Genomic DNA, 13,146 nt, shown 5'->3' on the forward strand with positions numbered 1-13,146 from the left:
ACAAACCTCACATTGAATTTTCAAGTCCCTTATTAGAAATGTGCCGGATGCCTTCAGTTTCTGCTGATGAGCAGAGTTTCACTTTGAGAATATTGGGTGCATCATGCTTTGGATGAGCAGAGTACACTACAGGGTAGATCTGGAAGACCACACCATCCCTTGGTTACGGTAAATTGCAGTAATATGGTAAAAAATTTTTGTGCCCACTTCTGTGTTTTACTTAACTAAATGGAGCAGTCCAGGTAGCAGATACTCAGCATCGTACTAAGAAAGTACAATCCTGATTTTACACATGAAACCTGCTCTTAAACTTGCAGCATTCCCAGCATAAATTTGTTATTTGTTATTCCTATGGACAGGATGGAATAGTCATGGCAGGCTGCTGGCTTTGGGTGTCACTTTCCTGATGGAAAGCCTTTGCTGTCTGCTCAGACTTTGAGCAGTTCCAAACTGGTGAAATAGTATGTTGGCATTCTAAACTCAAACGTCAGATTCACTCCTGTGGAATCTGAAAATGAATGTTTGTCCTTTTGAAGCAGAATTATGGGGAGGAGTGAGTGATTTCTATGAAGGTGTAGAGAAGCACATGCTCAGGTCTCGAGGCTGAGACTGGCTTGTCTGATTTCATCTACTGAAATCCTCTGAAATTATTCTCCATCTCTGAAATCTGAATAGATTGAGGTGTAAGGGAGCAGAGCTTTGTTCAGGGCAGGTTTCCTCCATGAAATGCACCCTCTGAACCCAACAAACTCCAGCTCCTTGGGAAAGAGCAAAAGCTGGGAAATAGTTTTACCCATTGTCCTTCATGAAAAGGGAAAATTGCTGCTAAATACCCTGTTCTTCATGAAGAGTTCTAAGAAAAATGAGTTCTAAGAAAAATGGCCATGCTATGGTTTTATGCGAGAAGGTAAATAGTCAGAGGCCATGTTTATATGACTGGTTTGGTACGTTAGAGCTTCCTGGTCCTTGTAATCCATCCTGGCTTTATCGTGTTTAAGAAGGAAAATAAGAAGCTCAGGTCAGCAAAAACCTCCATCTGGCCCCAAGGTAAAACAAGTAAGGAAATCTGTATTCAATTGTTTTCTGAGATAACAGCTCATTACCTGAGAACTGCAGTCACCCTTTGAGCACTATTCACAATTAATTTAATCAGCTTCTCACCCCTCCAGGGGTTTAGGATGGGTTTCTGACCTGTCCTGGAACTGTGGCCACGTTGTGGTCATTAAGACACACTTGCTGTGGGAGATTTTAGGTGAAGTCTTTAACTTGGAATACTGGAACACATTTTTCCAGGTTTTTTTTCCAGAAGTCAAGAAATCCTGTTAGGACTGTATAATATTTTATCTATCTCCTTGCTGAATAATTTCACCCTGTTCTCATGGGAAGAAAATGGTAACTGAACACCAGGAACTGATCTTTTATGGGTGCTTGACTACTCCTAAAAGTGGAGCTGCATATTTAAAAAATAAAGCAGGGTGCTTGCTGAGCCTATTAATTAGCAGTTGTTTGACTATGCAGAAGACATAATGAGTTATTCCATAAAAATAATACCAAATTGTCCTTTTGTTGTGGTAAAGGGAAATTAGGAACTGGTTCAGCAACGCCTTAAAAATTTACTTTTTTTTTTTTTTTTTTTTTTTTTTTTTTTTTTTTTTTCCCAAATTCTGTATAATAGTGGAAAAGTAGCCAAGGAAAACAACTTGAAACATGGCTTGTTACAGAAAGGTGAGTCTCAAAATGAAACAATGTAGTGCTCGTATTTTTTATAAAGAACAGGACCAGGGACTGCATGTGAAGGAAGACAGGCAGCAAAGATTGTTGGGCTAATAAATGGCTTCAGTGCTGCAGGAGGTAGGATTTTCCTCGTTTACCATTCCCATCTTGCAATAGTTTACAGGCTAATAATGTAAATAGCAAGAATATGGGGCCTTAACACTGAGGAAATGTAGCTTCTTGAGGAAGGGGTTCTGTTACCTGGGATATTGTGACTCCTCTTGAGTGTTTTGTGTGTGAAAACTCCCTAACCAGGTGCACAGTATGAGGAGGTGGGTATTATTATTATTATTATATTTTTCCTTTGCTGGCCATTTTTTAATTTGAGGAGTATGTGTAATTTAAATTAGGGAAGGTTGACTGTTTTCTGTCTCCACAGCCATCTACAGGAGAGCATTCTCACGTATTTATCTAGTGAGGAGAATGTGGGTATCAGACCCAACAGCTCTGGCTGCAGTAGATGAGTAGCAGTTCAATGGAAACAGAGAGATTTCCTTCAGGCCTCAACTTTTGCAGTGGAGAGTGGCCCTGGTAGATGTCTTTGCTGCTGAGGGTCATGACTTTGCAGTTCTGTTTGGCTGGGCAGAAAGGATTCTTTGGGCTCTCCTCATGGACATGACGGGAATTGTTCCCACGTCCTGAGGTACAGCTCAAAGCCCACCTGGGCTTGAGCAGGGTTCAGTTTGGAAGGCTGGCTCTCAGCAGTCTGACCTGGCATTTTCCACGCGAGGTTGTTGTATGTCATCGTCACACTGCATTTCTGCCTTTCTATGGCTTGTGTGAGGCTGTCCATGGGTGTGGTAAACGGCTCTGATATCCCTGGCTGAACTTCTGTGTCTATGCCTTCTGGGCTTCCTGCTGGTCGAACTTGCAGGATTGCTTGTCGAGCTGCACCTTTGATGTCTGCAAGTACTGCTCGAGGCGGTTCTGCTGGCTGGTCTTGGGGTCTCTCGTGAGGTGGGTCTCCTGCCGAGTGGGCCACGGTGACAGCAGCATTTGGGCCTCCAGCATTACTCCGTTAATCTGTTCAGAAGCCTTCGCCATTTCACATCCCAATGAATTTGCTGTGAATCTGTTAAAATCCTGGAGGCACTGTATCTGCAGTCATGTGGCACTAAATTGAGTTTCCCCTTGTTCTCTGTGGAATGTGGATGCTGGGGTGTGCTGGCCTCCAGCTCCGCTTCAGAGGGAACTGTGGATCTTTGCACTGGGCTCTTCGTTTGCTTGCTGAGTCGTGTGTGTTATCAAATAACAGGGGTTATGGTGAGCTCTAAAGAGATGGTTTTTATTCTTTGCCCATTCAGGGGAAAATCTTCCAACTGTGTTGTTAAATTAATTTAGGAACACTGCCGTAAAATTGGAGTTTCTGGGCGTTCTCTGTGCCATCCTGGGAGAATCCTGCAGCATCTGTGTGCAGATCCACTGCTGCTGGGGACACCTCAGGGTGGCATCCAAATCTCTCCCTCCATCTAATCTTATTGCCATGACTTCAGCAGCTCTGAGGTCAGTAATTGCCATTAGGATTTAGAGTGAATGCTGGGGCCTTCAAGCAGGTCACTTCTGTGCCTGAAGGATGCTGACTCATTTTGTATTTATGGCTGGGATGCAGGATGCCAGGGAGAGGAGTAGTAGGGAAGTTCTTCAGAGTGATTTGAAAGGGTTTTATTTCTACTGACTGGAGAGTCCATTTTTTAAAAATCCACCAACCCATGGTTAATATCCCACCAAAAACTTGAATTCCACATGGGGTTTTCATATACTACTTTTGAAGAGAATAATGAGTTAAATGTAAGTTTGTACACACAACAACCCTGAGGATCTGAAAGGAAGGTGGAGGAAAGGGAACCCTGCTTTTTGTTTGTGAACTCTGAGGTGACACTCACAAATGCAGGAGTTTGTGAGGGAAATGTCATCACTTACAGCTGACAGAAAACATAACTGGATGTAATAGTCAATTTCTTATTCACAGTTAATAATGAAAAGAAAAGCAGATGTGATGGTCAAGTTGTCTGGTGATGTAGATAAGACCTGTGGATGTTGTTGTTGGGTTATTTGTTATATTTTTTGTAAAGTGGTTTGGGATGTGGTTTATCATGAAATGCGTAGATAGATCTATAGCCTAAAACTTTGTACAGGGATTTTTTAAATTCATCCTACCAAACAATCCAAGTTCTACAGTAAAAGATCTCTCGTTAAGTTTCCACTTACTCATTTAGAAATATCTAAGCTGATACAGCCACTTCCTTTGCCCGTTTGTTACTGCACCTTTCAATACGTTCAGGGCTGTTAATGAAGTTTTAAGAGAGCAAAACTGAAATGCAGTGTAAATATATGACTTAGTCATTTGCATCTATATTTTGAGACAGTTACAGCTAAGAGCGGGTGCATATTTTGAAATCTAAAGTATTTACTGATCAACAGTAATCTTGGTCTCCATGGACTTTTCAGGAAGATAGTATGAGAGCACGGGAATGCACCCACATCCCCCCACCTCCCAAACACTCCAGGGAAATGTATCTTGAAATATCATAGCAACTTGGCAGTTTTCTTTTCCAGAATCCTCCACTTCTGGAAAAGAGACCAATCAGAATAGAATTACACACACGGTACTATACCGCATAAACTCGATTTGATGTTGGGCTAAGGCAGTTCTGAGGAAGTGTTTTCAGCATTCTTTTGAATAAATGGCTGGATCTGAGCAGCAGAGCCTCACTTCAGTTACACTTCTTTTACTCCTCCCCGTATTTTGAATGATTCAAGCCTTGCTCTCCCCACTCAGGAGAAGGAGCTGCCGAGAACCTCTTTATGTCAATAAAAACAAGAATTTATTCTTGGTCCAGTAGGCCTCTTCAATCTTAAATTCCTTCTAATTTCTGTTCCAGAAATATAACAAATAAAATGATGGCAAAAGAAACAAGAAAAATAATTTGTGGAATACTTGTAAAGTGAGGAGGATGAATCTATTTATCTCTACACTCCTACTTCAGTCCTTTTCCTGGAAGGCAATTTATTTTGAGACTTAAATAATTTTAGTAAAATAAGTAAAATGTTTAAATAAAATGTTTCATTCTGCATGTTGGACTAGCAAAGACGAACATCCTGCTTTAGAAACCTGGAGAGGGGAGCAAAAGTAATGCAAGAAGATGTTGAATATAAACTCTGCTTTATAGATCAGCTTTTCCTCATCCAAAATCCTTCAGGTTTGGTTGCTGTGTGTGGCTGATGGGGACCCTGCCAGGAGCCAAGGCAGAGCTCTGCTGACCAACCCCTGCACACCTGGGGTCACCTCCAGCAGCCTGTTCCCACCTGCACAGTGTAACCGGGGTTTTAGCTCCCTGTATTTCAGTCAGTTTCCCTGTGTGGTTGCAGCTTCAATAATCACTTGTGCTGTAATGCTGTTGTAGAAATTTGTAACCAAGCCTGTGGAAAAAAAAATAAAAATGTACAGAGGCATGGTAACCGTAAGAGCCCACATCCTGTAGCCCTGGAACGTAACTGGTGAAGAGCTCCGTTTCTGAAATGCTGGCGTTTCTTAACCATGTGCAGATAAGTTTCTGATTAGAACGTTTTCAAAATCCACTGCTCCTTTGTTTTTTTTCAGTCATACAGAGAATACAGAAAATTATGAATCTTGGTTCTGTTTCCATATGAAACACAGCTTTGTGTTAAAGCATCTAAACCCAGGAAAGAATAGAGTAAATTCAGTTTTCACAGCCATCTCTGTGACCTTTCACACCAGCGTAGCCATAAATTTCTGTAAACCATGTGCTTAAATCCTTTGGGCCAGTAGACAAACAATTCCCCAGCACTGTGACTGTGTTATCAATCAATGACCTGCATCTAAACAGGGCTCCTAAATCCTTTGCAGAGCCTTGCTGATCAATAGCTGGTGTTCCTGTGCTCGCCGAGTTTCCTGTGGGGTTCCTTTGTTTGGTTTTTGCTTTCAGCACTGACCCTTTTCACCACCTTTCCCCTCACACGAGAAAAGAGATTTAAATTTAATGCTGACAAATAGAGCTTCTTGATAGAGTTATAGTTCTGTTTGTCTAACCTAGTGTATTGATCCCAGTACCCAAACCTTAATAAAAAAAGATTTTAACCATACATGTGGTTTGTAGTTTCACAGTTGTGTGTGGCTGTACTGAAAAATATTGTTTTCATCCTTTAATTTTCCAGCTATATACAATTTCAAAGGCACAGGGACACCACAGCTGTCTCTACAGATTGGTGATGTGGTCCATATCCTGGAGTCCTGTGAAGGTAAGTCACATTTTCCATTCCTTTGTGAATTACATAATCCTTTAACCTCACAGCAGTTCCTTGTATTACGTCAGTAGCTTTCTAATACCCTTAATTTTTGTGGTGGTGTATTTTGAGGAAGAACCTAAACTTTTCTGAAGAGCCAAAATTAAACATATTACAGTACATGTGGTTTTTTGGGATGCCTTTACCAAATGAGGAAGTCATTAAGGTGAATGCAGAGTTCGTGAAGTTTGTGCCAGCTTCAGGATATACCTCAGGAAATTTACATTAAATTTGATTTAAGATTTAAAGGTGTACACTTTTAGCCTCTAAACTAAATATTTGTTGCTAGGAGATATTGAGCATCCTCATCATCCTGTTGTATAACAAGGAAACCAAGTTAAAAAAAAAAAAAAACAAAAAACCAACAACAACAACAAAACAAAAGGAAAAAAAAAAACAAAAAAACCCACCCTGAGTGTCAGCATAATAGAAACAGTTCTGAAAGCCAACTTATTGAACATGTTAAGCAGCAGAAGTCCAAGTCAAGTCATGCATGATGGAGAGTCAATACCTTCCCAATCCCGCTGATTCTCTGTAAGTCTGACAGAGCTACTGAGGTCCCTATTAGTATAAAACAAGGAGAGTGGAGTTATTATTACTAACTCAGCAGTTAGGTAACTGCAAATGTCACTTGTAAGAGTGATTTATTTTCGATTTGCAGTGATGCTCTTGAGCAGGTCAAGAGTTTTTTTTAAAAAAATTACAAATTGCTTAAAGCTTTGAAAAGTATACTGTGAAATTATCTTCTTCAACCTACTTCTGTTGCTAGAACGTGTGTCTTATTAACCTCACTTATGTCAAAGAGAGAGGCCAATTGCTGCATTGCACAGTGGCAGAGGCAGCTCAGTGTTGGGACACCTGGAGTGCTGTGGTCACAAGGCTGCAAAGACTTGGAGGCTCTTTGAACCCAGCCTGTGCCACCACACAGAGCTCTAAGTCGCTTTATGTGGAAACAACACAGGATTTGAGGGAGGAGCACCTGAAAAACCATGTTTACAATGTACTGGAACGCAAAACCATAATTATTTCTCTTCTATTTGTAAGATTAATTCAATATCTTTAAGCATCAGTGAAAGCATTGATGTCACTCAGCAGTCAAGAGAGTCACAATGGGTCGTGTCCTCTCCTAAACAAAGTAATTCTTTAAGCCTCCATTCTAAACATTTTGGCTAAGAAAAGAACACACACACAAACCAGAACCTCCTCATCCCTGTATTGTTTGCTAGTTGCAGAAATAGCACTTCAGGCTTCGGATTCCTGGGGCCCATTTGTTGTCAGCCCAGCCTAGTGAGTGGAGTGCTGATCTCATGGGGTGATTTCTTATCTAGAAGTCTTTTCTGAATCCCCTGCCCTTGATATGCTCTGTCATACCTTGCTTTATGAAATATGTTTGTGGATGAAGAAGTGGGATCCTTCTCATTGTGTGAGCCCAGTTCATCTTTTATGAGATATCTTCAAAATAAACTGCCAGCTGCAGCTGGTGAGTGGCCAAGGGTGACAGGATTCTTCCTGTGCTCCTTTTATGTCCTGTTTTAGTTGGTTTTGCATGCACAAAATGTATGCACAGAACACATATGTGCTGTCACAGCAAATGGGAAGAAGCAAATTTTACACGCTTGGTTGTAAATTGAGACTATGTGCAAATAATTCAGTTTTAGCAGTAAGATGGAATTTTATTGTTGAGAAAACACTGAGAAAAAAAATCCCACTGCAGAAAAACAACAACAAAAAAATCTGTCCTGAGTCTTTCTTTGAGGCCAGCAATTATCCTGTGACTTTTAGCATCACTTTCTGACTGTGCTGTTTGGCAGTGGGGTTTATTTTTATTATTTTATGCTTTGTTTTCATGAGTGCAATACCTGTAAGGGAAAGGATGATAGCAGAGGGATCATATCTGCGCATTATTTACATTAGAAAATTAGAAATTACATTAGGAAATTTATGCTTTTGGTCATAAATTTTTTCTATGGGATAAAAAATGTCGTATTCAACAGAATTAAACACTGTTGCTGTGCAGGTGATTTCTGTGATGGGGTGTATGCGCAGGGGTTGTGGCCCCTGATCTTATTTAGTAAGGTTGAACTCTGCTTTTTACATTTTTTGTAGTTAATTGAGACTTAACCATGGAATAGATGGAACAAAGCCTGAATTAATTTTTAACTTGCCGCTGCTGCAGTTCTGCACTCCTGTCTTTCAGAAGAGCTTCCTAGTTACAAACGGATCAGGAGCCAAATAACAGCCCTGAGTTTTCTTGACATTCCAATCCGAATTTACACCAAGAAGCTGCTTACTATGGTTGGGTTCAAAAGCCATGGTTTCTCATGGCACAAAAATGATTTAACCTTATCACAGTGAAGGAAATTGGATCTGTCACAACCATGTGCTGCACTGGATTAATCCTTGGCACAGAGCACAGTAAGAGCTTCATGGGCTATCCAGGACCATGAGGAATTGTGGCTAACATAGATATCTAAGAGCATGCACATACTACTTTGCAAAACAAATATCTAATTCTACCTTTTTCATGTGAGCATGGGGTGTTAAATGCTGTGTACAATTATCCCTGCTTGCTGTGCAAGGCTCAAAAGCAGTCAATACAATAGTATTTTATAATAAGCAACTCATGCTTAATATCATCCCTGCTACTCACTTTAAGCTATGTGTGTTTGACATAACTGTTAATTTTCAGAATTGCCATGCTAGTTTGGTTTTTTTTTTTTTTTTAGTGTGAAACAAACCCCATGGCTTTATTGTGTGCTTTGTAATGCATGTTTGTTTTGGGGTTTTTTTTGTCATACCAAGTGATATTTCTTTTTTTTAGATTGGTACAAGGGTTACCTAGTGAGGTACAAAGGAGCAGAGGTAAGATCTCTTTGTCCATTCCTATGAGACCCTTGGAGTGGGTTTTTGAGTATCTCTGCCTAGATAGTCCTGATCTCTCTGTCCTGATCTCTCAAGTCAGCTCTTTCCACTCTTTCCTTTCAAGATGAATAAAATGATCAGCATTCATCCTGGACAGTGTTGGTAAATGGAAGTGAGGACTGGGAAATGCAGATCAATGAAGAAGAAATGACAGTGCCTTCAGGTTAACAATTGCTGAAGCCACCATTGTAATTGAATTTGGGCTCAATTTGCTTCTAGACGTGCTTGTTTCTGTACTTTTTCCAAGGATTCTTCTAGGTTACAAACAATATAAACAACTTGTATGGGCTTAAGTTCTTAAATATCTCTAATGTACAAAAATCATATTAATTTTTTTAAAAGTCAGTATTCTTAGACCTGGAAGTGGAAATCCACAGAGGAACTTTTCACTCCAGGTATGATGACTCCTGAGTTAGGTAGCAAGAAAATTAATTCTTAGTTCCAACTGCACTTTTCAAGAAGAAGAGCATTTTTGCTTTTAACTAGTTCTCAGTGTAAGATTTTCTAGGAAGCAGCAGTGCAAATGTATTAAAACAATTCACCTGTGTTTTAATTACTTTGACATTTCTTTTGGCTGAAAATATTAATACCATTAATTCTCTATAACATTTCTATTTTAATCAATTAAAATTTAGCCTAAAACTAAAAAGGGAAAATATTTACCAGAACTAACCACTTCCTTTTAACTAATTCTTAATTAATTCCTAATATTGCTAAAGGACTTCAAGATCATCATGCATAACATGCTTTAAGAAGTATTATTAATTTCATGTACTAAGATATCACTAAATTCACCATTACTGAGACCTTCTTCTTTTGCTTTCCTTCTTCATGGACTTTTTTGAGCTCTAATCTTAATGAAAAAATATATGATAGTGATAAGACACAATTGTGTTTTGATTAAGATCCAGTGCTTAAAAGAAAATGGTTATAAAGCCACAATCTAATTCAGAGAAAGGCTTTGTAAAGTAGCACATTTGTCATTGAATTATTGTGGTACTTGAAGTACCATACGTGAGTTATTGAATAGAGAAGAATCCAGGAGGGATCTAGTTAATTACCAAGGTGAGATTTGCCAGCTCAGGGGAGCATTGTCCTGGACAGAGTGATTGTCAAACATTCCTTTAGGATGACTTGAGACATTTCAGCTTTTGTAGAGAAAGGACAGCCGAATTAGAATTTTTTTGTCTGGTGACCATTTGTTTTCTACAGAGGTCAGATAAAGTAGATGTGAGAGGATGTACAGACACAATGTGTCTTTACTGAATTTAAATTGTATTTTATTAAATTGTATTTAATTGAAATAGTTCTTTGGGGTAGAAAATGGTGTTTCTTAGGAAGAAAGATACCTATGCACTCTACTTTTGAAGAGATATGACAAACTTCTATTATTTGTCTGTCAAATAAAGTGCATCCATCTGGACATAAAACTGAATAACCAGGAGTTACTTTGGGTGACTTCAGTTTGTCATTACAGTTTATGTTCACGGTCATGGTTGTCACCTAAATGTTTTTGGGGAATAAGTGTGGATTTATAATTTTTTTCTCCTTCATCAGGGAATATTTCCTAAATCCTTCATCCACATCAAGGAAGCTGCTGCAGAAAAGAAAAGGTATTGAATTTGTTTTATTACATGGTTGAGCTTGTCTGCTAAAGAATGAGTTTTAAGGCATTTCTGTACCTCTCCCACAGTAAGTATAATAACACCTATGAAACACAGATGCTCTTGGTGATCTTTTCTTCTCTTTCCTAGACAAACAGAAAATGTCATACCTGCTGAGATCCCCTTAGTCCAAGAAGTTACCGCTACTCTTTGGGAGTGGGGAAGCATCTGGAAGCAGCTCTATGTGGTAGATATTTTACATGCTGTTTGTTAACCCTTAATCCTATTTATGCACACCGGGGGCTTGTTCAGATCAGTGTCTCTTCCTACATTCAGGGCAGGGTCCGGGTGGATTTAAGAAATTGTTTTCTCGCTACTGAGATTTTCTTCAGTGGCTTTAAATGCCTAGGGACTTTAAATCTGGTCCAGCTATCAGCCTTGGACTGGATGATCCTGAAGGGCTCTTCCAACCTGGATGATTCTGTGGTTCTGTAAAGGGAAAGCTGACATTTCTGAGAGTGGTGTAACTTCAATGCCTTGAGTATCCTGTGCATAATAAATTCTTCATAATTTTGATTTGTAGCGTTGAAAAGTTTCCAGATAGAAGTATGAAAGATAACTGGGATGCATCTGAAAAATATTCATGGTGCTCTGGGATTGCTAGAAAAGGAGTTGTTCAAGGGTTACTGGGAGCAAGTAACTATTAACAGTTGGCAATTTCAAGAATTGTGCTGACTGTTCCAGGATCCCAGCCACTGGATTTTTCTTCATCTCTGGGCAAAGGGATTTGAATGTTCTGTAGTTTTCTGAAATGTGTCACTTTTTGGTCTTCCTGATTAAGCCAGCAATGAAGACCCTTCTTTATTTTCAGTGAATGACACTAGAACTGCTTTAGTAATTTCTGTGTATTCTCTCATTTTTCTCTTAAATGTGTTAATACCACAATCAACTGTTGTTGTTTCCATCAGTATCTCATACAGAAGTTAATAGCTTTTGTAATGTTTTCTCTTGATGAGAATTTGTTAAAGAATTTTAAAGAATGCTACGAATTTTAAAAAACTGGTAAAGAATTTTTAACACCATTTATTCGTATTAAATTAAACACCATTAATTAAAACAAAAATAACATAGTTTCCTGTCCAGATACAAAATCTCATGTTATTTCTTGATGATCACGTGGCATATTCTGTCCTTAAAAATTTGTGGGATGAGACGTCATTATTTTGCCGACTTCTTGCTCCTGCTATCATTTAGCATTAAGTATGACACACAGCCTTTAGTTGTCAGTGTTTCACTTCAACTCAAAGCCTGGAACTTACTGAGGTTTTTTATCTCTTAGGCAAATAAGAAAGCCAGGTTCCAGCAGGTGCAGTCCATGATGTGTGACTTGATGGAGTGGAGGTCACAGCTTCTGTCTGGGACTTTGCCAAAAGATGAGCTCAAAGAACTCAAACAGAAAGTCACATCCAAAATTGACTATGGCAACAAGTAAGTGTTCTGCATTGCTTCTGGAAAGCATGGTTTAGTTTAAAGCACAGCACCAAAGAGATGATGATAAAGTTTTCATGTTTACAGGATGGAATTCAAAAGTGTGGTTCATATGGAATCTTCTTTTCTGACTTCCCCCTGTAGCTGCTGTGCTGATAGTGGATACCATGATGAGGCTTTTCACAGAAAAATGCTTTTTCAAAATATTGATTATTTTCTTAAATGTATGAGCTTGTCAATTGGGAAAGTTTGAGGTCAGATAACCAGCCCCTGTACATGTATCACCAGCATACTTGGGGCCCAAAACCTGGCCATCTGTCACAAACATGGCCTGTGTCCTGGAAGTGACCCCCAAAAGCGGTGCTGGCAAACCGCACTAGGTCTGCAAACAAACACATCCACACCCAATTCACGAGGAAATTCCCAGCTTCTGGTAATAGAAGAGAAACTACCAGGGACAGAATGGTCGTTTGACAAAGTGCTTTGTCTGCTCCTTGCTAATAAAAAGTCACTGCAACACAACATAATTTTTTGGCAAAATTGTGGGGTTGTGTGAGGTTAATGGTGTCCCACCATCCGCTAAGGTGGGGGGGGAGAGAGAGCTTGGTAAAAAAAAATCTTCACAGTACTGTTTTACAGGCATTAGAACCTGCTTATAAACTGTGTTTAGCTATTTTAAGTGACTGTGGTTGTTGTGGCCTGAAAGCCTCTGTGCAGCTGAAAGTCTACAATTACCTGTGGCTGCACCAAAAAAATGACCACAAGGTGTTATGAAATTCTTACTTGTTCACTGTGATTTGGATGATAATTTGTAATGAATTGTATTCATATGGAGCACACTATGGAATACACGTATCCTACTGCACTGTGTGGAGCTGAATGCTCACTCAAAACCAGAATTTACTTTGAAGTTCTCCAATCGAAGAAGCCCAGCTGTAATTAAGACAACATTAAAATTAATTTTCTTTCACACTTCTGTTTTGTCACTCTTATAATCTTTCTGTATTATGAGACAGTAAAGTGCTGCCTTTGGAAGGGTAGGGGTGACAAGGAT

At 39.4% G+C, this 13,146-nt stretch overlaps 1 protein-coding gene across 1 annotated transcript in view; it reads left to right on the top strand.

The window, feature by feature from the left end:
- The first annotated feature begins 2,918 nt into the window (after positions 1 to 2,918).
- Positions 2,919 to 13,146, top strand: part of DOCK2 (dedicator of cytokinesis 2) — a 155,436-nt gene continuing 145,208 nt past the window's right edge. Inside the window, 7 exon segments of the mRNA XM_058422522.1 lie at positions 2,919 to 3,036; positions 5,950 to 6,033; positions 6,379 to 6,414; positions 8,900 to 8,940; positions 10,558 to 10,613; positions 10,755 to 10,851; positions 11,944 to 12,092. Coding sequence (XP_058278505.1) covers positions 2,919 to 3,036; positions 5,950 to 6,033; positions 6,379 to 6,414; positions 8,900 to 8,940; positions 10,558 to 10,613; positions 10,755 to 10,851; positions 11,944 to 12,092 — 581 coding nt within the window.

This window comes from Hirundo rustica, chromosome 14, assembly GCF_015227805.2.
Source record: "Hirundo rustica isolate bHirRus1 chromosome 14, bHirRus1.pri.v3, whole genome shotgun sequence".
Lineage (NCBI taxonomy): Eukaryota > Metazoa > Chordata > Aves > Passeriformes > Hirundinidae > Hirundo > Hirundo rustica.